The 23,202-nt window shown below is 34.8% G+C and overlaps 1 protein-coding gene and 1 pseudogene across 1 annotated transcript; one reads left to right on the plus strand and one right to left on the minus strand.

The window, feature by feature from the left end:
* Nucleotides 1-1,669: 1,669 nt before the first annotated feature.
* Nucleotides 1,670-12,728, minus strand: LOC149196676 (DNA replication licensing factor MCM7-like; annotated as a pseudogene).
* A 346-nt stretch (nt 12,729-13,074) lies between these two features.
* On the plus strand, nt 13,075-16,711 carry LOC149196677 (uncharacterized). Its single transcript, XM_089408383.1, has 5 exons — nt 13,075-14,638; nt 14,714-14,922; nt 15,221-15,602; nt 15,713-15,792; nt 16,481-16,711. The coding sequence occupies exons 1-5, from the start codon at nt 13,075-13,077 to the stop codon at nt 16,709-16,711; spliced, it is 2,466 nt and encodes an 821-aa protein (XP_089264509.1).
* Nucleotides 16,712-23,202: the final 6,491 nt, after the last annotated feature.

The following is a 23,202-nucleotide window of genomic DNA, read 5'->3' on the forward strand; positions in this document are numbered from 1 at the left end:
GTGCCAAGATCACTAAATATGGTAATCTCAAAACTATCCAACAAAATGTTGAGAAACATGAAGAGATAGTGCATTTGAAGAAAGGTTAAGCACCTCAAGGGTTGTTGTTGCATTCTTATTTACATTGGTTGTGATATAAATGACAAAAATGAATCAGTGTTTTACAGAGAAGAGAATCCAAATTTCTGAACACTTGTTTTACTCATTTTAGAGTCAAATAACCATGGAAAGATTAACATAATAAATGGAGTAACCTGATGCAAACAAAATTGTCCTCAACTATTGGATTGTTGCAAAAAAAAACTAATGTTGAGGACAAAAATAACAATGAGAAAGAGGCACAATCCAATGGAAAAATGCATCAAGACAAAATCCAATTGTACAGTACCATGAGAAACAGGCCCTGAGCTGAGTATAGATTACTGGTGGAAAATTTACAAGAAACACAAATTAACAAATTTATTATCATACCCTCCATGAAAGATTTAGATTCAAAAGAATTTACACTTTGATCATTTCAACTGACCTAATCAATATTGAATTGGAAACATACCTAACCATTATTACACTATTTACATTGATACCTAACCATTATTACACTATTTACATCAATAAATCTAATCAGCGAGAGTATGGCTTTTATGCCTCATTTTAACAATTGCCTTGAAGGATGAAACCCCTCCCTAAGAACATCAGAAAACGATACATTACTATGATTAGCAAACTAATTTTTGTTCATTAAACACTACAAATAGATGCAACTTCAACTTCTCGTGTCCTTGAATATTAAATTTAGTTAATATTGAATTTTTGAGGCAGTAAAAGCTATGGCTAGTGTAAGGATTCTCAAATTTCGACTTGTTTCCTTGCAAAATTTTCATGTTTCATCTCTGCATAACTTCCCAAAATTTGACTTAATAGAAAAGATAAAAATACATAAGGCGCCTACCTATATTAACAGAACAATAACTTCATTCCTAATCTTTTCATGTGACATGCCCATGAAAACATGTTCATAGTTTAGAACACGCCACTGTTCAAGAAGCTACGTTCGTAAAAAAATTGTTTCTCCTTTACCATTTTCAATAAATGAAGAAATCACATCAATTTTTAGATACAAGGGATAATTTTTCAAATCTTTCCACCTAACAATAAGATCGTTACAACTAAAAATAATTCAGAGCATACCTTTCCTTATTTCAACCTTTCCTATTTACCTGGTTCCATGCTTTGTTGCAAACTTAAATTTCATATGGATATTTTATGTAATTGATGAGAACTGCCCACCAATTTTCTTTAAATTAAAGCTTAAAAAATAGTTGAAGGTTAAGCTTAAAAGAAAGAAACACAGGAAACCGTGTACAATAGAAACCATATAGAGTTTATCTAGAAACACGTATTTTTTACATAAGTACATATAATGACACTTCATAATAGAACTCTTGGCTATTTTCCCAGTGTCTTGTTCATGGAAGTCCACATGCAATCACTATTCATAATAGAATTATTGACACGTCTAACCTCATGAGTTTTCCAAGAGGAAACTCATCTTTCAATTTCATATCAGTTAAAGGATATCTAAAAAACAAAACTCTCTTTGCTAAAAGAGTTGAACAATGAGGATATTTACTTTATAGCTATATGATCCATTATTCGATTGTTGGACATTTTAGGCATAAATAGAATGAGTATCAAATGTATTGGGATCAATTTGCCACACATTCAATGTTGCATACTCTTCCCATCACTCCTTTAGTTGAGCTTCAGTGTAAGTCTGCATGCAAGAGACCCAATTAGATGCATTTAAACAAACCTTGATTAGGAAATTTGAACTAATGATATTTATCATGCTCTATACAGTCTATGGAGAGTACCTTTCAAGAAATCCAGTTCAGGGCATTAGCATAACATACATCCATAGTATTCATTCTTGAAGCTTCATCCCTTATGATTGAATAGATGTCAGATATGGCATCCAGACCAATTTTCTTTCTTTTGTCAGCATATAAGGAGAAATTTGACATTTGCATAAGCCTGAGGGCTTCATCTACATCACTTTGAGCCACTGTTTCTAAGAATCTAAGTCAACTTAGGGCCTGTGAACAATAAATCTAGACAAAATAAACAGACATAAGCTTTTGACAATAAACGGGTTTCTGGAATTAAAATGCCAAATTTGGATTAATTATGTTTCTTAGTCACAAATGCACTCTAGTATTGAAAAGATGAGAACTTGAAAAGTCACTTCTCCTAGAATTCACACATAACACTAGGTAATTCAACAAAGGAATAGATAAATTACCATTGAGATGCAAAAAATGCTTAGAAGTGTTCTAGCAGTGGTGTAAGAATGTGGTGCATCACTTTGTGCTTTTTCTTGTCTCATGGAAGAATAAGCACTAGAAATATATTTGGTAAGGTCTTTAGGCATAGAAGGTGATACCCTTCTTGTCACTGTTATATGAGCCCTAGAAAATATTAACCATCACAAGATTAAAAACTACTCAGCATTAGAGTACAACAGTTCGAGCATCAATATATAAAGAAGAGGTGACAACAACTCACCTGAGGATAGAAGACTCGAGAGGAGTAAAGCCTAAAGTTGGTGGCTCACACTTTTGATGCATGTATAACACGTGTTTTTCGATTTCTAGATCACTATCCATATTAACTTTATCAAGTATCATCCACAACAAGTCAAAACGAGAAAGAAATGTTGAAGGAAGTTTGATATTCTCTGTAGGTGTTCTTCGTAGATCATATCGACCCCTACGATAATGAACAAAATAGTATAAAACAAAACTCAAAATTAAAGTTCCAGCACAAAAGTAGCATACAATGTAAACTAAAATACAAGAAAGAAAACATGAGCCATAGTCTCCTTTCAAGTGAAGAGTATATAAGGAACTATTAATTAGCTATGGAAATAAAAGCAAGAAAAGAAAGTTGAGAACACTATATATAGTTAAAGCTTAAATAAAAAAACTACTACTTGAAAACAAGTAATGTAATTTCTTTTATTATCTAAGAGTAAGGAAACAAAATCACGGTAAAAATAGATCATTAGGGGATTTTGAGGTCTAAAATGGACCTCCTAAGGAAATTATAAAATAATAGTGAAAATAATAAAAAAAGATTAGATTGAGCTCAGAATAACGACAATTAAAAATTGGTGGGAAAATGAGCTCTGGAGCGATGAACCCTAGCTTCTTGGATACCGCCTCCTTTCCTCTGGCCGCCGCCTGGTCTCTGCATGGCCATGATGTGGATGGAGAAGTGCGTTTCAGCCTCAGGGCAATGGTTTTTTCCTTAAGCAATGATCTGCAGGATGGAACGATGTTCCCTATTTTCTTGGATGCCGCCTCCCTTCCTCTGGCCGCCGCATGGCCTCTGTTCGGCCCTGACGTTATCTGCGGAGCGCGATTCAGACACAGGACGATGGGTTTCCCCTTAAGCACTGTTATGCAGGTATTTCATCTTAGTTTGAAAACTTCCCGCTCCTTTCTCGCTTCCGTTTGGATATCTGGGGTCGCCAGACTGTGGCCCTCTGCGGCTGCTTCTGGAACCCTTCGCTTCACTCAGACTGCAATCATGAAGACCAAGGATGATCAGGTGGATCATTCTCACACTTTTCCTCAAATAACGGCAAACGGGAAATCGTTCTATATTCCGGAAGGCAGCTCATCCTTTTTATTACCTCCTCATCTATCTGAACGGTCCATATGGAGGTCTGATGGCGCGGGATGCATCGACAGTCTCAATGACAAAGGAATATCCCCATCCTCTTCTCTCATGCCCTTCCGGCAAATTCAGAAAAAGAATACCCAGCAAAGCTTCTGCCTCCCCTCGTCTCAGATCTGCAGAGGACAGAGGAGCTCTGATTTTTTTGTCTCGTTTCAGATCCAAATCAAGCTCATCTCCGGTAAAACCCTGCTTCAATGGGTGAAATCTACAGATCTAGTGCAGAACCTCAAGCACGCACTGGATCTCAAGCTGGGGATCCCCTCGGTAGCTCAGCGACTTCTCTACGAAGGTAAACAACTTGAAGATCCATACTCTCTTTCTTTTTACAACATTAAAAGAAATGCTTCCATTAGTATTGCCCTTCGTTTGAGAGGGGGTGCTGCAGGACAATCATCCTCAGCCAAGGCATACTCATATAAAGAGGTTGTCCATGCACATAAACAGGAAAAAACAGCTCCACCAGTCCAGGCTCCCAAACCTTTTCTGGTGGACAAACTGGAGGAAACCCCCTCAATCAAAATCGGGCATCCAACGCTGGATGAGCAAACCCAAAAGTATGCAGAGCACGGTATTATATGCAGGTTCAATGGGCTATGGCCGCGCACAGCAGACCTCTACCAGTGGATTCACTCAAACTGGACCAACAACTGTCAGGTTCTGTTATGCTCAAAAGGCTTTTTCATTACAGTGTTTGCTTTTGATGAGGACTACCAAAAGGCCTTAAAAGAAGGGCCATGGTTCTGGGGCTCAGCAGGTCTATTCCTCACCCCATGGTTCCCAGACTTCGATCCATCTACAGCAATCATTACCAAGCTCCCAATCTGGGTCAGACTTCCTAATCTCCCAGCACATCTATGGCACTTCACAGTATTCCAAGGGATAGGTAACTCTCTAGGCCGCTTTCTAGACACAGACACGTCTAGAGGGGAAAAGGGCCTATACACGTATGCCAGAATCTGTGCAGAAATAGACATGAGCAAGGGTCTCCCGGACAAGATCAATCTCAAGATTGGAGACTTCCACTGGACCCAGAACTTGGATTACGAGAACACAACCTTCCGCTGCCGCAACTGCCACCACACAGGGCACCTTCAGAGCTCTTGTCCCTCAATGCCAGCCCAAAAAAAGAAAGTCAATCCTAAGCAGAAATCCAAAAGCTGGAAGCCGCATGACCCTCCCCCCATGGACGATTTTGATTTCAGCACGGATGAAGAGGAGGAGAATGAGGAGGAAGTGACTGTGAAGATGGCTCAGGATCCGCCCTCGGCTATGCCCGAAAATTTGCCCGTCCAGCCATTCTCTCAGAAAAGAATTCATGAATCATCTACATCGGATTCAGATAAGGAAATCTCTCATTCGGCCCAGCTCAGCTTGCAAACCTTGCCAGCTCAGCATTGCCCTCCTGAATGGGTCAAAGTTGGTAAAAAGAAAGGGAAAAAGTGCCGAATAGTTGACTCTGCCCATGTTGGGTAGATTCCTATGCTTTGCTTTTGCTCCCTGGTCCTTCTTGTTTCTTCCTGCCCAACCCTACCTTCTTCTCTCTTCGTCTAGGAGCCGAGGTGGATAGCATATCCTTTCCGGCTGCCTGAGCTCCTACTTCTTCTGAATGTAATTTCCTGATGTACATTACTTTCCTTTAATAGACTTAATCTTTACCGAGAAAAAAAAAAAAAAAAAAGATTAGATTACATTATCAAACTTTAGAGGGAAAAACAAACGTGTTTTTCAACTCGTATTTTCAACTTATCTCCCTATGGGTTTGCTCAAATTTTGAGTGAAAACACTCATTGAATGCAAAATTTGATTACTCGTCTAAGGAGTACCCATGTTGCATACTTTCGATAGACCCTACTACACAAAATATGAGAAATACATGAAAAATGTATTTCTCATTTTTCATGTAGCAGGGTCCATCAAAAGTATGCAATATGGGTACTCCTTAGATGAGGAATTAAATTTTGCATCCAATGAGTAATCCCACTCGAAATTTGAGTAAAACCTTAGGAAGATAAGTTGAAAATATGAGTTCAAAAAGTAGTTTTATTATTTTATTATTTTTTAATCTTTTTACTTTTTTACTCTAAAAATGGTGAATCATCCCCCATGGTTGACATCATCATCTTGAATCCTATTGGTTCTTATAAGGTTTATTTTTGTTGTACTCTTTTCTTAGGAGTCCCATTTTAGACCTCAAATTTCCCCTAATGTTAATCGTTTTTTACCAATTCGAGTTCCTAAATAGGAGAAAAATTAAGGGCACTAAGATCTTTGTACAAGTCAACATATGAGTTTAAAGAGGTTTCAAATTTCTCCATCCTTCAATGTATCCTAATGGTTTACAACTCCAAAAATGAAAATGTACTTCATACTTTTTTATCCAAGATCCAGAACTAAAGAGCACATAACAACTTTAACAAGGCAAAGTCGAAAGAAAGGACACAAAAATGCTTTAGCTTAAAAAAGAAGAAGATATGAATGAATCCCCCAATAAGCACAACATTCCAATTACATGTCTCTTCTATAAAAAACATTGATAAAATAAAATCCTTTTCTTCTATACAAGACACCTTCCGTGTGTCCCACTACGTTGATGCATTTCCATGAGATCTATCTCTAGAATTCATGACATTCACAAACTCATATTCATGGTAGCTCCTGATATGAATCTACCTTCAAATTGAATGATAATAGCCGTAGCAGCATCTAGAACAATTATTTATGCATTTAGAGATGTTGTTATGCCCTCCTTTGCAATGTTGACAGTCTGCTGCTCCATCACTTCATGATTAACAGTACGGTCTATCTTGTCCATAGCACATGATTCATCACATACAAGATCCATTATTTTTGTCACTACTCCGAAGGTGCCTAAAGATATATGTTGGTGAAACCTCTAATGCATTGAGTCTAAAATAAAACAATTTCCAACTCCAAATAATCCAACAACTTAAACATTGGAAAGAATAAAGCTCATAAACATACCACGACCTCACCTTCGAGGACCATTTCTTTAGGTGACTGGATCCCTTTGAAAAATAGTTGTCAAATCAACACCACTGCAAATCCTCGAGGTTCCGAACTAATCATGTGTTTCAACAACTAACTCTTTGCAACTCCAGGATCTCCCATCAAACAGACATGCAAAACACATCTTATTTGCAAGTAAAATAGAAATGTGAGAAATACATATAGATTTTCCTTTGTAGACAAACTCCAAAGACCAGATAAGCAAGAATAGCAAGGCATTTTTATGAGATAGTCACCAATGGGGTAATCAAGTTTCTCTGTAAGAACTCTTTAGTAAATATACCTTCATTCCATCCTTGCGTTTTCTAGTTGGGGCACCAACAAGAAGCAAAAGCAGGGATTTTTTTACATCCTCGTGTCCAAATATTTTTGGAGCCAAAGAACACACGAGCTTGTTGTAGATGTCGCCATCCTTAGCAAGCAATTTTATTTGTTCTTGTTCATCACCTTGTAAAACATAACTACAGTTTATGAGAAAATTCTTTGGCGTAAATCACATGATATTACATTTTTCGACGCGTTTCGAACCAACGAGTGTGGTTCATCATCAGGACAAGTTGAAGAATCAGATCTAGGCTGCATGTTAAATAGTTAGAGCAGGACCTCCAACGGTTATATTTGACCAAGCAACGGTTAAATTGACTAGCTAACGGCTATATTTGACTTGGAAATGGCTAGCAGGACAGGACCAATGGAAAGGAGAGCAATTTAATTAAAAATTAAAATAAGTTAAAGTTAAATAATTTCAATAATTATTAAATCAATAGTTATCAATACTAATAGTATTATATTAGTATTTTCTCTTAAACTTGATATGGATCACAGAAGCCTCAATTCAACAATACCTACCGTTGTTTGAAATTAATGAACAAAATAAGCAATATAGAGAAAACATGGATCAAATAAAAAATTCACTAAATGGCACGTTTTAAAAAATTGCATATGCAAGACATGCACAACCGAAGAAAAATTTCTAATCTACCTAGGGAAGACGGGTACTCCTGTTGGAGAAGAAATGCGAGTTTTTGAGGAAGTTGTGGTGGGCTAGGCCAAGGGTTAAATTTGACAGGTCCCCCTACCCATCAAGGATTTATTTTTATGACGATTTTATTTTTAAATTACTCTTCACATGAATTTTAATATTTACTTTTACCTTGCGTAATATTTTTCATATAAAAACATAATCAATGAAAATTCATCATTTTTTATTCTAGAAATGCATTCATAAGGAATTGACTAACTATTATACTTTTTGGGTTTTCTGGGCATTTTATTTCTATAATTCAACGGGTTTTTTTCAATATATTTATTTGAAACGCATTTTTCAATATGTAAATGGATTCAACATCATCAAGAAATTCCAAGGGAAAATAGTGAAGAGTGTCAATGTCAAAGTTGTGTGAAGAGTTCCAAATCTATCCATGAGTAAATTCATCCTTGTCAATTCCACGGGGGCTTCACTCAATGAATCTATGACATAGCACGTGTTTTTGTGGCATATTAAATAATACCCTTAATTTGACTACATATTGGAAAATACCCCTAAAATTAAAATTATCTAACCCCCTACCAGTATGTACCCAATACATCTTCCCAATTTAAAAAACCCCTAGTTTCACTAGATATTGTAGGTATCCATTTTTTCATTAACATTTTTTATCCCCCTTTATATTTTTCATTAACTTTGAGCTCCATTTTTTATACTTGCTAATATAAAAACCCTTTACCCCCTATTATATGCTCAATATATTATGTCATTTTTTACTGAATATATATCCCCCAATATGAACCCATGTATTATGATATTGCTTCGCCAGCGAATCCCCTGTGGTCAATTCATAGCCTTAGCTCAGGGATAACCTTTGTTGCAAAAATATAAAGTGCAACAAGAAGCTTATGGTTAAGTGTAGCATCCTTCTACAATGAGGTAGTGGTTATCACATGTACAAGGAATCTATACTTGAAAAAATTTAAGAGTACAAGAACAAAGTGTGTATTCCCAATGTACTAATCTCAATGCTTACATAAAACAACATCAAGAAAGAGAGCAAGAACAAAGACAAATAAAAAAACCTAACAAAGACGAATGATATTTTTGTACTAGATTATTCAAAATATCTATCACTACACTCCTTTTGTTCCTATGCAAAAGCATAAAGGTCAGTGGAGAAATTCGACACTAGCCCAAAAGACAAATGTATTCCAACAACAATTGTCAATTCTATGTATGATTATTGCAATTCCAATTAGCCAAATAGAAGTAACACAATTGTCAACAATAGAACAATTCCAATTAGCCAAATAGAAGTAACAAAATCGTCAACAATAGAAAAGAACCTGGTAAGGGTGCTCCTATCACAGGCAAAGACAAGGGAAGCTGGTAGTAGGAACCGACAATAACCATTAAAGCATATGACAAGGGCAATCCAAATAAAGGATAGCCAAAGTACTTGAACAACATGAAGCGAACATGCACCAAATTCATAAAAGCAAGACAACAGAAGCAAAGGGTCCACTACCATCATAATTTCACAATAGGTAACAATCAATAGAAGTTGTTTAGATTTGTATGGACGAAGAATCTGCCAACCAAGGATATCATTGGAAGGAAGCCAAAAAACAATTTAAGATTACAGTGGAAGTTAAAGAAAGAGATGACAAGAAAAATAACACTACTAAGATAGTAAGGCAACATAGTGATACTAAGAATGGAAGAGAAAGTGGGTAAAAATGACACTTTCCCAACAAAAGGCATCATGGAATAGGAAACCAAAGGAATTTCCAAGGAAAGCACAAGAAGGTACCAAAGAAAGTAGAGTCCGGTAAATAACCATGAAAGTAACAACAGATACCTTAGAAAGGCAAGAGTAGAAAACCAAGGTCTGAGGAATGAACTATATAAGACTAAGTAAAGCCTAATAAAGAAGCAACAATAGGACTAAAGTAAAAGAGAATAAAGAGAAGAAAAGGACATAAGATGAAGCAAATATGGCAAGAGGAGTTCCCACATAACAAGTTCCAAAAAAAGAAGATCCAGAAACCAACATAGTGCTAACAGTAGAACCTAAGAAGGTAGCAACAAAGTTAGCAGTCACCTTAAAGTAAGAAAAGTCCAAGATAGAGGACTTCAATCTTGCAACAAAGAATTTTCAACTAGCAAGGTCTAAGCATAAACCCTCCACCAGGGTTCCATTGTCATTGTGATCCACCCTAGCAAAATGGCACAAGTTTTAAAGGGATAAGGTTAGGTGAAGTCTGCAACAATTTTTCTAGATTCATTACCCCTATACTAGCACTTAAGCCAAAGAAACTCAAACCTATGTGGTACATTCCCTTAGTGGATATTATATATACTAGCTGGATTATTTTTGGCTCAAGGAATTCGTTGGTGGAGGAGATTAACAAGAAATTGATTATAATGTTAAGTTATTAACTTACACAACATGCACCCTCGGGCCTCAATAAACGAGCCATGGAAGTTTCATGTATCTTTACCTCTTTCCAACATAGAAACAACTGAATGACAACCTAGAGCAATATACCACTAATCCCAATGGACAAAACGTGAGAACGCATTTACCATTTCGAACAAAGAAAAAGGCATAATTAATTGTATTTCTAATTCTAATTGATCTTATCTTACATGCTTACAATTAAATTAAATTAAAATTAATTCTAACTAATCCTAAAATTCTAACCCTTAATTTTAATTATAATTAATTTATGTAATTTTATTTTAATGTTTTTTTGTTAGAATTTTAAATGTCATTTAAGTTTTGAAATCAATATAATTTATATTTTTAAATGTGGCTTAATAAATGGATAAATTTAATTTGTTTGATTTTCTTTCACTTTTTAGTTAACAAATAAGATATTTTTGTTTAAATAACAGATAAGATATACTTCTCTCAAATTCTAGAATGAAGTAAAAAATTAAAATAAGGTGATTTTTAAAATATAATATTTTATAGTTAACAATTTTGTTAATTAAAAGAAATTATAATTTTTAATAAAATTTTAATTTAATTTAGAAATAAATCATTTAAAAAGAAATAAATTTATATTATTATTATTTAATTTGTACATATTAATTGGAACCATCATAAAACTATAAAATGCATGACTTGATGCAAAGAAAGATGATGAATAAGCATTTTGTATAGCTTATTTGGATTTATATGAAATAGCCACAAGATGATAAGAGAACCTATAAAGGAAAAAGATGGTGGGGTAGTCTAATTGTATAATATTTTTTTTAAATTGTCAAATTTTAACCAAAAAAATTAAGTTTCCATTAATTTTAATAATGATTGATTCTTTTAAAAGCTCTTAAAACATCATTCCATAATTTAAAAAATATCATTTCATGATAAACATTATATATCCCTAATGATATTGTACAAATTATTCATAATCACAATGAACAAGGATCACATGATAAAATATTTTGTATAAAATACTTACCCATAAAGATCTATGCATATTAACTTACACAACATGCGCCCTCGGGGCTCAATAAACTAGCCATGGAAGTTTCATGTATCTTTACCTCTTTCCAACATAGAAACAACTGGATGACAACCTAGAGCAATATACCACTAATCCCAATGGACAAAATGTGAGAACGTTGCATTTACCATTTCAAACAAAGAAAAAGGCATAATTAATTCTATTTCTAATTCTAATTCATCTTATCTTACATGCTTTACAATTAAATTAAATTAAAATTAATTCTAACTAATCCTAAAATTCTAACACTTAATTTTAATTATAATTAATTTATATAATTTTATTTTAATTTTTTTTGGTTAGAATTTTAAATGTCATTTAAGTTTTGAAATGAATATAATCTATTTTTTAAAATGTGACTTAATAAATGGATAAATTTAATTTGTTTGATTTTCTTTTACTTTTTAGTTAATAGATAAGATATTTTTGTTTAAATAATAGATAAGATATACTTCTTTCAAATTTTAGGATGAAGTAAAAAGTTAAAATAAGGTAATTTTTTAAATATAATATTTTATAGTTAACAATTTTGTTAATTAAGTAAAATTATAATTTTTAATAAATTTCAATTTAATTTAGAAAAAAATCATTTTAAAAGAAGTAAAGTTATATTATTATTATTATTTAATTTTGTACATATATATTGGAACCATAATAAAACTATAAAATGCATGAATTGATGCGAAGAAAGATAATGAATAAGCATTTTTTACAACTTATTTTGATTTATATGAAATAGACACAAGATGACAAGAGAACCTATAAAGGAAAGAGATGGTGGGGTAGTCTAATTGTATAATATTTTTTTAAATTGTCAAATTAAAAAAAAAAAAAAAAAAAAAAGAGAAAAGAGAAAGAGAAAGAGAGGGAGAAAGAAAAAGAAAAAGAAAAAGAATAAATGCGAAGAAAGATAATGAATAAGCATTTTTTACAACTTATTTCTATTTATATGAAATAGACACAAGATGACAAAAGAACCTATAAAAGAAAGAGATGGTGACTTAGTCTAATTGTATAATATTTTTTTAAATTGTCAAATTAAAAAAAAAAGAAAAAGAAAAAGAATAAGAATAAGAATAAGAATAAGAATAAAACTGTCGCGTTCACATGGAGGGCAAAGAGACAGCGCTCCAAGCCGCCCGTCCCCTTCTACCTGTCGGGAGCAGCAGCTGAACGGAAGCGCCACACAGAGGTGACACGTATCGTCTGGTCCACTCGAGAAATCTCCCGAGTCCTTCCCAGGCTGTCGCGTTCACATGGAGGGCAAAGAGAGAGCGCTCCAAGCCGCCCGTCCCCTTCTACCTGTCGGGAGCAGCAGCTGCACGGAAGCGCCACAGCGCCACACAGAGGTGACACGTATCGTCTGGTCCACTCGAGAAATCTCCTGAGTCCTTCCCTTCCTTGCCATCGAATCCGTTGCCTGACACCATCCTAAACTTCTTTGCCATTGCCTTGCAATTTCTTTCCGTCAGCTCTGTAATTGCGTGCTTCTCCGCGGGCTTTACATAACAGCAGTTCTCTCTTTACAACTCAGGAGCAAGGCATTGAGGTGGTTTTTTGGTTCTTTCAGGGCATCAATAAATATTGGAACGTTGGCTTAAAGCTTCTGGATACCCAAAATTTGACCGTTGTTACCTGAATTTATAATGCCGAAATTTCCATAATTTTGAGGGCAAAAAACAGTCGCGTTAGGCTACGGCACAGTCGGGTTAGACTACGGCATAAATATTAGCACAAATTCCTCCCTCCTATCCCCTGCTCTGACAACATCCCTGTCCTGTGTTTCGCGATATCATGGAGAATCCCACAGCCGGTCATAGGATTGTACCTGTTACAGAAACACTCATGCCCAGAGACAAAATGGCATTCCCAGAGAATAAAATAACTTTGTTTGCGTTTAAGCTTGCCTCTCTGGAGAAGGTAGCCAGCGGGCTCGGAAAGTTGGCCTTCCTCTGGGCCACCGCCGTCGTCCTCGGAGGATTTGCCGGAAATTTAAAATCCGTGGACTTCTGGTGCGTCACTATAATATTGTTCACAGAAGGTGTTCGGATCTTCAGCCGAGGCCAAGAGGTGGTGTGGCACCAGGAGAACACGCTAAAATCCATGGAAACTCTCAGCGAGCAAGCTAGACGGGTAGGTAGCGGCTTCTATAATACCTGCTACTCCATCTCAAGTAAGACCTTCAGATGCTGGAGCTCAGAAAACAGTGAAGAAGATTCTGCTGATGATGATTCTCAGAAGAGAAGTTCAATGTCAATGGTCAGTTTTCTCTACTGCCTGCAATTGTTGTCCGCTTCGACAATCGTGGGTTTGTCTCTCTATCGGCTACTAAGGCATAACTACATCGTAGGTTCAATGGGTAAGGATATCATGAATCTGAAATCGGCTGTCATAATTGTGTACGCCCTGTCTCTGGCCGAAGCGTTTCTGTTTCTGTTGGAGAAGACCTACTGGAAGATCAGTGCGAAGAAATTGCTGGAGGAGGTGAACAATGCTTATGGCTTCAACTTCGACAAGCCTGAGCTCCACACTGTCAGACGTTTTCTGTATGATACATATTCGCGGTGCGTCAAAGGTAACATTTTCGACGCTCCGAAGATGGAATTTGTGTCCTACAGCGTGGAGTTGCTTCAGTCCAGCAGCGCGGACGGGCAGCTGACAGGTGCTCGAGTATTGTCCGCGCTTGCGAGAAATGAGCAATTTGCAGAAAGAACTTTGAGGGCAATCGGAACCACGAAAGATGTGGTGGAGAGGCTAATCGACATGCTGAATTTCAAGAACGTGGACGAGAAGGAGATTCGAAAAGCGGCTGCAGAGGTCATCTCCAAATTGGTGGAGAACACGCGGCTTTGCGTTCGGGTGACGGCCATTACTGGGTTGATGGAATCCGTAGCCACTCTGCTGTACTCAAACGACTCAAATGAAGGAGGCTTTGTTTCGCTGGGGCTGACCATAGTGAAAAAGCTGGCAGAAGAGCGCTCCAACCGCCATAAAATCAACAGCAGCAGAGGGCTAATTCCTAAAATTATCTCACTCACAGACTTAGAACCCAGCGACCTCCAATTCGAACCCAACGCCTTCCAACTGGAGATCGAGAGGGATAAGAAGATCCCCTTCGCAAACGAGGTGGAAAAGCTCGCTCTGCAGATCGTGAAAACTCTGGCAAGCACTACAGGTTCGACCGGGAAGGACCTAAGGAAAAGGATCTTGAGGATTGTCTTCGCCATAAGCAATCTCAGAAACGTTCTTCAGTGCACAAAGAGAGATGATCTGCGAATCCTGGTGATCGAGACGTTAACAAATCTTGCTCAGGAACAAAAGGGCCGTGACAGCATTGGCCGTACCGGCGGAATTCTTCGTAAGCTCTTCTCTTTGTTTTTCATGGAGAGAATTAATAATAATGATGAAAAGAAGAAACTTGTCAAGACGGCAGGAGAAGCCCTGGGTTTTCTTTCGCTGGAGTCGGAGCCTAACTGTAAAAAAATGATGAGCATTAAGGGTAATGATGTAATGGCAAGCCTCATCTCCATGCTGGACAACGCCGTTAAGGGTATTCATGCAGCAAGAATTCTTCGAAATCTGCTTGAATACGCAGATGCAAATTACGTCAAACCGACTGAAATCACTGCACTGGAAGAGAAGGTAGAAGATTGTATTCAAATCTCAGCCTTTCGTCTTTGCAGTATGATCTGAAAATAATTTCATTTAGAGTCTAGTATGATGTGATCTGAAAACAATTTCACATTTAGAGTCTAGTATGATGTGTATGGTCTCTATTGGTTATTAAAGTTGAGATTTTATAATGTGTAGGGTGTTTATTTGCTAATGTCAATTTTAATGTTTAAAAATTTAATTTTTAAATTCATGAAATTGGATCTCTCTAAATTAATATTAAACTTATTTTAAACTAATTTAACTTCTTGTGATGTGTTGTGATCAGCTTCTCAGGTTTGTGAAAGAAGAACATTCATGCATCCATAAGCGGGTGGCCATAGGATCGCATGAGAATGAGAAACATTCATGCGAGTACCAGGAAGCAGCCATAGGATTGGCTGCACGGTTTATGACCAAATGGGATTTCACTCATGATTTCCGAGAATTGATGTTGTTGAAACTGGTGAAGGTTTTTGAGAGTCACCCATATCCATCGAAGATAGTTCCGAATGTGAGGAGGTACAGCATCGAGGTCCTGATAGTTGTTTTGAAGAGGGACAAAGGTGCATTAGAGAAGAGACCAGAATTGGTGAGTGATTTAGAGAGGGCCTTGGAAGGAGTGATGGAGACGACGTCGGACTGGGAATACTACAGCGCCTTCTCGGGCAGTAAGGGGTTGAGCAGGCACACCATCCCCATTCTATCCCTCGCACACCATGCCATGGAATGGCAAGCCTCATCTCCATGCTGAACGACGCCGTTAAGGGTATTCATGCAGCCAGAATTCTTCGAAATCTGCTTCAATACGCAAATGCAAATTACGTTAAACCGGCTGAAATCACGGTACTGGCAGAGCAGGTAGAAGATTGTATTCAAATCTCAGCCTTTCTTTTGAAAATTAAAGTCTTGCTTTGCAGTATGATCTGAAAATAATTTCATTTAATCATTGAGTACACAGGCTTATTCTACAGCCTAGCTTAGATACTGATGTGATGAATAAGGTTATTTATCTTTCAGCTTAGATGTTGATGTGATGAATAAAGGTATCTATTTTTTTATCAAAGTTAAAATTTCGTTTATGTAGATTAAAATACAAATTTTAAAATATTTAAATAATATAATTTGATAAAAAAAAATTATACTATAAATTGAATTTCTCTACATTTATATTAAATCAGTATTTAAAATAAATCTAAGCTAACTTAACTTCTTTGTGATGTGTTGTGATCAGATTCTGAAGTTTGTGAGGAAAGAACATTCATGCAACCATAAGCATAAGCGGGTGGCCATAACTTCTTTGTGATGTGTTGTGATCAGATTCTGAAGTTTGTGAGGAAAGAACATTCATGCAACCATAAGCATAAGCGGGTGGCCATAGGATTGAGGGAGAAACATTCATGCGAGTACCAGGAAGCAGCCATAGGATTGGCTCACGGTTTATGACCAAATGGGATTTCACTCATGAGTTCCGAGAATTGATGTTGTTGAAACTGGTGAAGGTTTTTGAGAGTCACCCATATCCATCGAAGATGGTTCCCAATGTCAGGATGTACAGCATCGAGGTCCTGTCCTGATAGCTGTTTTGAAGAGGGACAAAGGTGCGTTAGAGCAGAGACCAGAATTGGTGAATGATTTAGAGAAGGCCTTGGAAGGAGTGATGGAGACGACGTCGGACTGGGAATACTACAGCGCCTTCTCGGGCAGTAAGGGGTTGAGCAGGCACACCGTCCCCATTCTATCCCTCGCACAGGATGCCATGGAATTGCTTCCTAAGTAAATATATGGTATCCTAAATAAAATACGGACATGTCCAAGTCTGTGAATCCTAAATAAAATACAGACATGTCTACGTCTGTGAATCCTAAATAATACAGATATGTCCAAGTCTGCCTTGCACATGTTTGTGTTTTCTATGGTTTAAGATTATAAATATTGTGTGAGTTGTTCAACTCTGTGGTGCAAGGCTTTGTTTCCAGGTGTTTTAATATTATGTGAATTATTGGGTTATTTGTTAGTGGGATGTTTTTGGTTGTAATTTATTGTTTATTTGAAAATGAATCACAAAAGTCTAAAATCTAGTATTTAATGTTTTTTAAATTTATATTAGAAGTGGTAACTTTGTAATGTGAAGTAAAAAATATCACAAAAGTCTAAGATCTAGCATTTAATATTTTTTTAAATTCATATTAGAAGTGGTAGTAGCTCTGTAATGTAAAGTGAGGAATATCACAAAAATCTAAGATCTAGCATTTAATATATTTTTTAAAATTGTATTGAAAGTGGTAGCTCTATAATGTGAAGTGAGGAATATTTTGTTAAAAATTGCATTTTAGGTAATTGGGAGGATTTAATGATAACCTCTTCACTCATATTTAAGTTTCTCATATATATATATATATATATATATATGAAACTTATCCTGAAATATGTTGCATTATATGCATTTTCCTTAAATTAAATAATAATAATAATAAGAAATTTAAGTTTTATACTTTTCATTGATTGATTATATTTTTAAGTAATTTCTGTGTGTGGCCACTTGTATTGATATTGTATATCTTGGAGAAAGGTCAAATTATTCACAAAATTTCTTGAATATTAGGACTTAATGTTTAATTTCAAGAAATTACCAAACATGAACTGCAAGTTTTGTTAAACAGATTTTGATTCGCTGTGAAATATTCTAATTCGATGCTGCCCTTTAATATTGTCATGTGTTGAGTTGTATTATCAGTGTTGTTTATTGCCTCCCTTGAAGAGTGATTGAAATGACTTCTCTTGGCATTGAAGCCAAATTTTATATATATAAAAGAGATACAATTTCTGTTTTCTATTTTGAGCATAAATTATGGTCCTGGTTTTTAGAAGAGCAAATGTTTTCTTTTTTAAAATAAGATTTTTAAAAATAAAATAATATAAATGAAATTTATTAATGTCTCATGAATAATTATAAGATAAAATAACAAGTATTTTTTTAAATTACATAAAATTATTTAAAATATTATTTTAGAATTTTTTAAAAGAAATAATAAAAAGGTAATGTAAAATTTTTTAAAGATATTTTTGGAATAAACTAATATAAATTAATATTATTATTGTTTAATGTATAATTATTGTAAATTATATATATATATATATAGATATGGGGTAACTTTGAGGTGGATCTAGTGGAGGGATTGTTCTTAGGAAAATCACTCTTTCAACATTGTGAGTGAGTTGGGTAAGGGTTCAAACAGCTATGCATAAATTCTAAGCCTTGAGCTTCTTTTCTTATTTGCCATTGAAAGAGAATGTAGCCAATTACAATTTTTTGTTGATTCCTTGTTGATTCCATGGTCCTCTTCAGAGATGTCACATACATACACTAGTTCCTATTTTTAGAAAAGATTACACATTTGAAGCAAGCTTTTGACAACATTTCTTCTCCTCACATTTACAAATAAACAGATTCATCCGGAGTGGATGTGGCATTGGACACTTGGCAAGTTACTAAGAAGATAGGTGACACTGTTACAAATATTTCCAGAAACGTTTCGTAGAGGGTTGGCAATAGTAAGGATAAATCTTCCATGATGAATGTCTCCTTTTTGTTTCTTTAGACCCTTTATATGAGATAGTTTTCTTAAAAATGAAAAAAAAATCTGGTCATTATTTAGTTTCTTTACATTTGTCAATAATATGGACATGTAAAAGGTCTATATAAATGGACTAAATAGACTTTACTTAAATGGTAAAATTTATGATAAGTAAAGTTGATCATCATCACTTAATATGAGTTGACTCACCACTCTTATTTAAATAAAATCACACTAGAAATTATCTCAATTTTTTTTATTTATGACAAGTAAAGTTGATCATCATCACTTAATAAAAGTTTACTCAACACTCTTATTTAAATAAAATCACACTAGAAATGATCTCATTTTTTGTATATGAAGAAAAGATTATCTGCAAGAACATTTTTAGAATTGCAGAGGGACCAAAAAAACTTTGAATATTTATTTACAAAAAATTAATTTTGAGAATTAAATATTATTTGCAAGAAATCCAATATTTATTAATATGATTGTCAAAGCTATAATACTAGATGATTTGTTTTCAAATACATATAATTTTAATCTCATATCTTTTACTTTTTCTTTTTCTATGTGATTCATAGAGCATGCCCCTAAAGTGTCCAGAGAATTGAACTCTTAACTTCTCAATAACAATAACAAAGGTACTACTGAATCAAAGAATTAAACTCTTGACTTCCCAATAGCAAAAATGCTACTACATAAAATTAATTAAGCTGAATTATACATTTTACTTATAAAAAAATATTATTTTTAATTTTTTCAATTAATATATAAATTATAATAAAATATATTTAAATTTTACAATATTTCTAAACCAGTTTTTATTTTTTATTTCTTAATTCAAAATATTATTTAATTACTTTGAATAAAAAATACAATATTATTCAAAATATTATTAAAAAAAATAATGTTAAATGACATAATTTACTTTTCATTTCCGAACCCGTCAAAACCTTAATTTTTTCCCCAAAAAAAAAAAAAACATAACGTGAGGTTGTCATTCAAAGAAACGTATATAAACGCAATACATTTTTTCCTATATTTAAAATTTGACAATGGGTAAGGAGCACATATAATGTGATTTGATTTGTAAAACATTCTAATTATTAAATTAATATTGTATGATTTAGGATTAGTGTTTTTATCAATGTATAAAATTATTGATAAGTTTATTTGTTTTTAAATAATTTGTATAAAATAATTTGTATAAGTGTTTAGCTACTTGTATTGATATTGTTGGTTGTGGAGAAAAGCCAAATCGTTCACAGGATTTCTCTAAGATTTTTGTATGTTTTTAGGTGGTAGGCCTCATAGTCTTATACTGGTCTATTCATTTTGATGTGTTATTCTATGCCCATCTTTAATATTATCTATGTGTTACGCTGTATTACAAATGTGGTTTATTGCCTCATTTTATTCATGAGATCAGGAGAGTTTTATATATGCGATTTTAAAAATATATAAAATTTTAAAATATAATTAAAAATTTTAATTTTACAATATTTTTGTTGTGTTTATAAATTTTTATTTTTTATATTTTTATATAACATTTAAATAATATTTAAGAATATAATTTTTGTTTTCTCCTTACAAATTAAGATTTTTTTCTTTTATTTAAAAAAAAAAGGAAATGCTTTCCATTTTTTAATATAAGATTTTTTAATTAAATAATACAAATAGATATTATTAATTTTCAATAAATAATTATAGAGTAAAATATAAGCAACTTTATTCAAATTACATAAGATTGTTTAAAATATTATTTTGGAAGTTTTTTAAGAAAAGATTTTTAAAGTAATATAAAGATTTTTTATAAAAAGATTTTTGGAATAAAATAATATAAATTATTATTATTAATGTTTTATATATATATGTGTGTGTGTGCCTATGTGTGAATGATGGGGTATCTCTACTTGGAGGTTGGGTAGGGTTTAAACATTTATGTAGAAATTTTAAGATTTAAGATTTTTCTTTTATTTCATATTATCGGTGATTTCATGATCGTTATTAATTGGTTTAATAATATTCAAAGATGTCACCTGCACACATTGGTTTTTATTTTAGAAGATGTTATGTTGGAATGACAATTGGAAAAATGGATTCAATTTTTATTAAGAATATTATACATTTAAATACAATTTTGAAAAGGTTGGATTCACTTTCAAGGGTTTCTTAGACTTCAGTAATTAATTAAATAATGCACCATAACCCTAACATCTTAGGTTTCTAAAATTACATCCTTAATCTGAAGGGATTTGTATAAGAGTCTAAAAAGAGAGCTAAAATGGAAAAATGTATGACATCCAATGGCTGAATGTGCTATCTGAAATGGTGGTTTAAGAAAAAACCACAAACCAAAAGGTGGATGAACTCAAAGTCTCAACCATTGTTGGTTTAAGGCTGACCACCAACTCTTGAACTAAAGCACAAAGTAGTTCATGGAACAACTCCAAATTTGGCTAGAAGTCGAAGTATTCCTCGAGAGGAAGTGTTCCTAAGGTCCTGAAAAGGGAGACCTGCATCCTGAAAAATGGAGGTCTCAACCTGTAGAAAGAAAAGAAGAACCTCAACCTGAAAAAGGAAGGTCTCAACTTGTGGTGGTTTAAGGAAGGCCACTAGCTAAAGGCATGCTCATGGGGAATTACTCTATCTCTAGTTACAACTATGAATCTGGTTATGGTTGTCTCTGGATGTATGCTCAGGTAGCAGGTTCAGGTTGTGGCTCAGACTCACTTTATAAATCTCCGAATGATGAAGCTTCGAAGTTGCTAACTGGAAATCGAGCCCACCTCTATCAAATACAAGGTGAGAAGATGAAGAAATTTTTGTTGTAATCCTAATCAGTACTCGAGAACAAATTATGTGGTATGACTGACATATCTTCTTAGTTGTTGGAGACCATTGCTAAGAAGTGATACGTCCAAGGTGAATCTTCGTTCTTGCAACAGTTTTGTTTCTGTAACATATGTTTGAATGATGAGTGTGCTTACCACAATACTTATAAGGATGAATATCAAAACATTGATCTTTCACATGGCCAACTTGGTCGTAATGTTGGCATTTGAAAATATGTGGTTGTTATGCAACAACATCAAGCGAAGATTGATCATCTTGAAGGAATCCAACGCTGTGAAACTAGATGGGCTTCATATATTATGTAATCTGAAATAATATAGACATGTCCAAGTCTGTGAATCCTAAATAATACAGGCATGTCCAAGCCTGTGAATTCTAAATAATATAGACATGGATCCTAAATAATACAAACATGTCTAACTCTGTGAATCTTAAATAATATCGACATGTCCAAATCAATGAATCATAAATAATAGACATGTCCAAGTCTGTGTTGGACATGTCTATTTTTTCTACTATTTAATATTATAAATATTATGTGAGTTGTTGGGTTATTTGTTAGTGGGATGTTCTAGTTGACTCTAGTTCTAATTTATTTTTTACTTGAAATATCATGCTCAATGGTGACATCCCGTTGAAAGCGCACTCTTGCCTCTGTTGCATCCGGGTACACTGATTTGGTAGCTCTTTCCAACTCGTCTGATAACATGCGTATCATAATCTTGAGTGCAGCCAGACCAACAACATATTGATGCATAGTGTTTGTGTTGATCTCCAAGTCTACGTTGGTGGCTACGAGCATTAGCTCATCAAAGTACATGTCCATCTCTAGTTGGACTTGGTTCTTTGACTTCACCTCGGTGAGTGTGCCTATGGATGGGATCGCATGCATGCACACAATAACATCCATGCTTTTGAACACACATGCATGTGAAGCCTGCACACTAGTGATAAGATGCGAGAGTTCCTCATACTTCTGGATCTGACTGTGGATGTGTGCCTTCAATTCAACCGCCTTTGGCTTCATCATATTTGGAAAATGCAATAGGGCTCCTTTGTATCTCATTTTCCATGTTTGCATGCGATTGACAACAGTGTGCAAATTTGACAAGATGCGTGCTCTCCTAGCACAACGTTGTTACCAACTGTTGAGATGGACAACTCACTTACGCACAGTGAAGAATATGGAATACAACATCCGCATGACTGCCTCGAGGGACGATACTTCAACCAGTATCACTCTCTTCAACTTTTCTCTGGGGGATGATGTAACATATTCTCCTGCGTGCTTGGTTGTTTGTGACTCCTTAGCCATGCGATCGTTCTCAATTATCAAGAATCAAACACTCGAGCTAGTGGCTTCGACATATGCTCTGGTAGCATCGGCCAATGTTGTTGGATGCTTGCGCACATCAGATTATGATCACTCATTCTTCAAACTACGCAGGAGATGTGTGAACATCGAGAGTGGGTAGTCTACACGACTGCACAACTCTGTGTTGTGACTCGTCGAAATATATGTTGTGCATCTCCGCCTCCGGATTGTCACCAAGGATCTCTATGTCTCCTTGATCGATTGGGAATTTCTTTGCTTCCGGATCTGGTGAAGTCATTGGGGTGACCTCTTGGTTCTGAGGCATGAGGTCAATATCTTGATCTGATTCTAGCTGAACCATACTCATGTCCATCTGCTCTATCATATGTTCAATCTCTTGAGCTAAGTCCGACTCCAGCGACTGCTCTCCCTGTCTACTCTGTGCCAGTTGCTCAGATGAGTCTATAACCTGTATGGGCACAGTTTCATCAATTTGTGCATGTTGTGCCTCCTGATGTA

The sequence above is a fragment of the Pinus tabuliformis genome, chromosome 2_2 (genome assembly GCF_031772625.1).
Source record: "Pinus tabuliformis cultivar Carrire ecotype Pingquan chromosome 2_2, CPIR1, whole genome shotgun sequence".
NCBI classification, from domain to species: domain Eukaryota; kingdom Viridiplantae; phylum Streptophyta; class Pinopsida; order Pinales; family Pinaceae; genus Pinus; species Pinus tabuliformis.

Excerpts from the sequence above, each read along its gene's own strand:
- LOC149196677 (XM_089408383.1), top strand. The coding sequence starts at position 13,075 with ATGGAGAATCCCACAGCCGGTCATAGGATTGTACCTGTTACAGAAACA. Across the intron at positions 15,603-15,712 it reads CTACAGCGCCTTCTCGGGCA|CCAGAATTCTTCGAAATCTG; the intron begins GTAAGGGGTTGA and ends GTATTCATGCAG. Across the intron at positions 15,793-16,480 it reads TCACGGTACTGGCAGAGCAG|GATGTACAGCATCGAGGTCC; the intron begins GTAGAAGATTGT and ends TCCCAATGTCAG.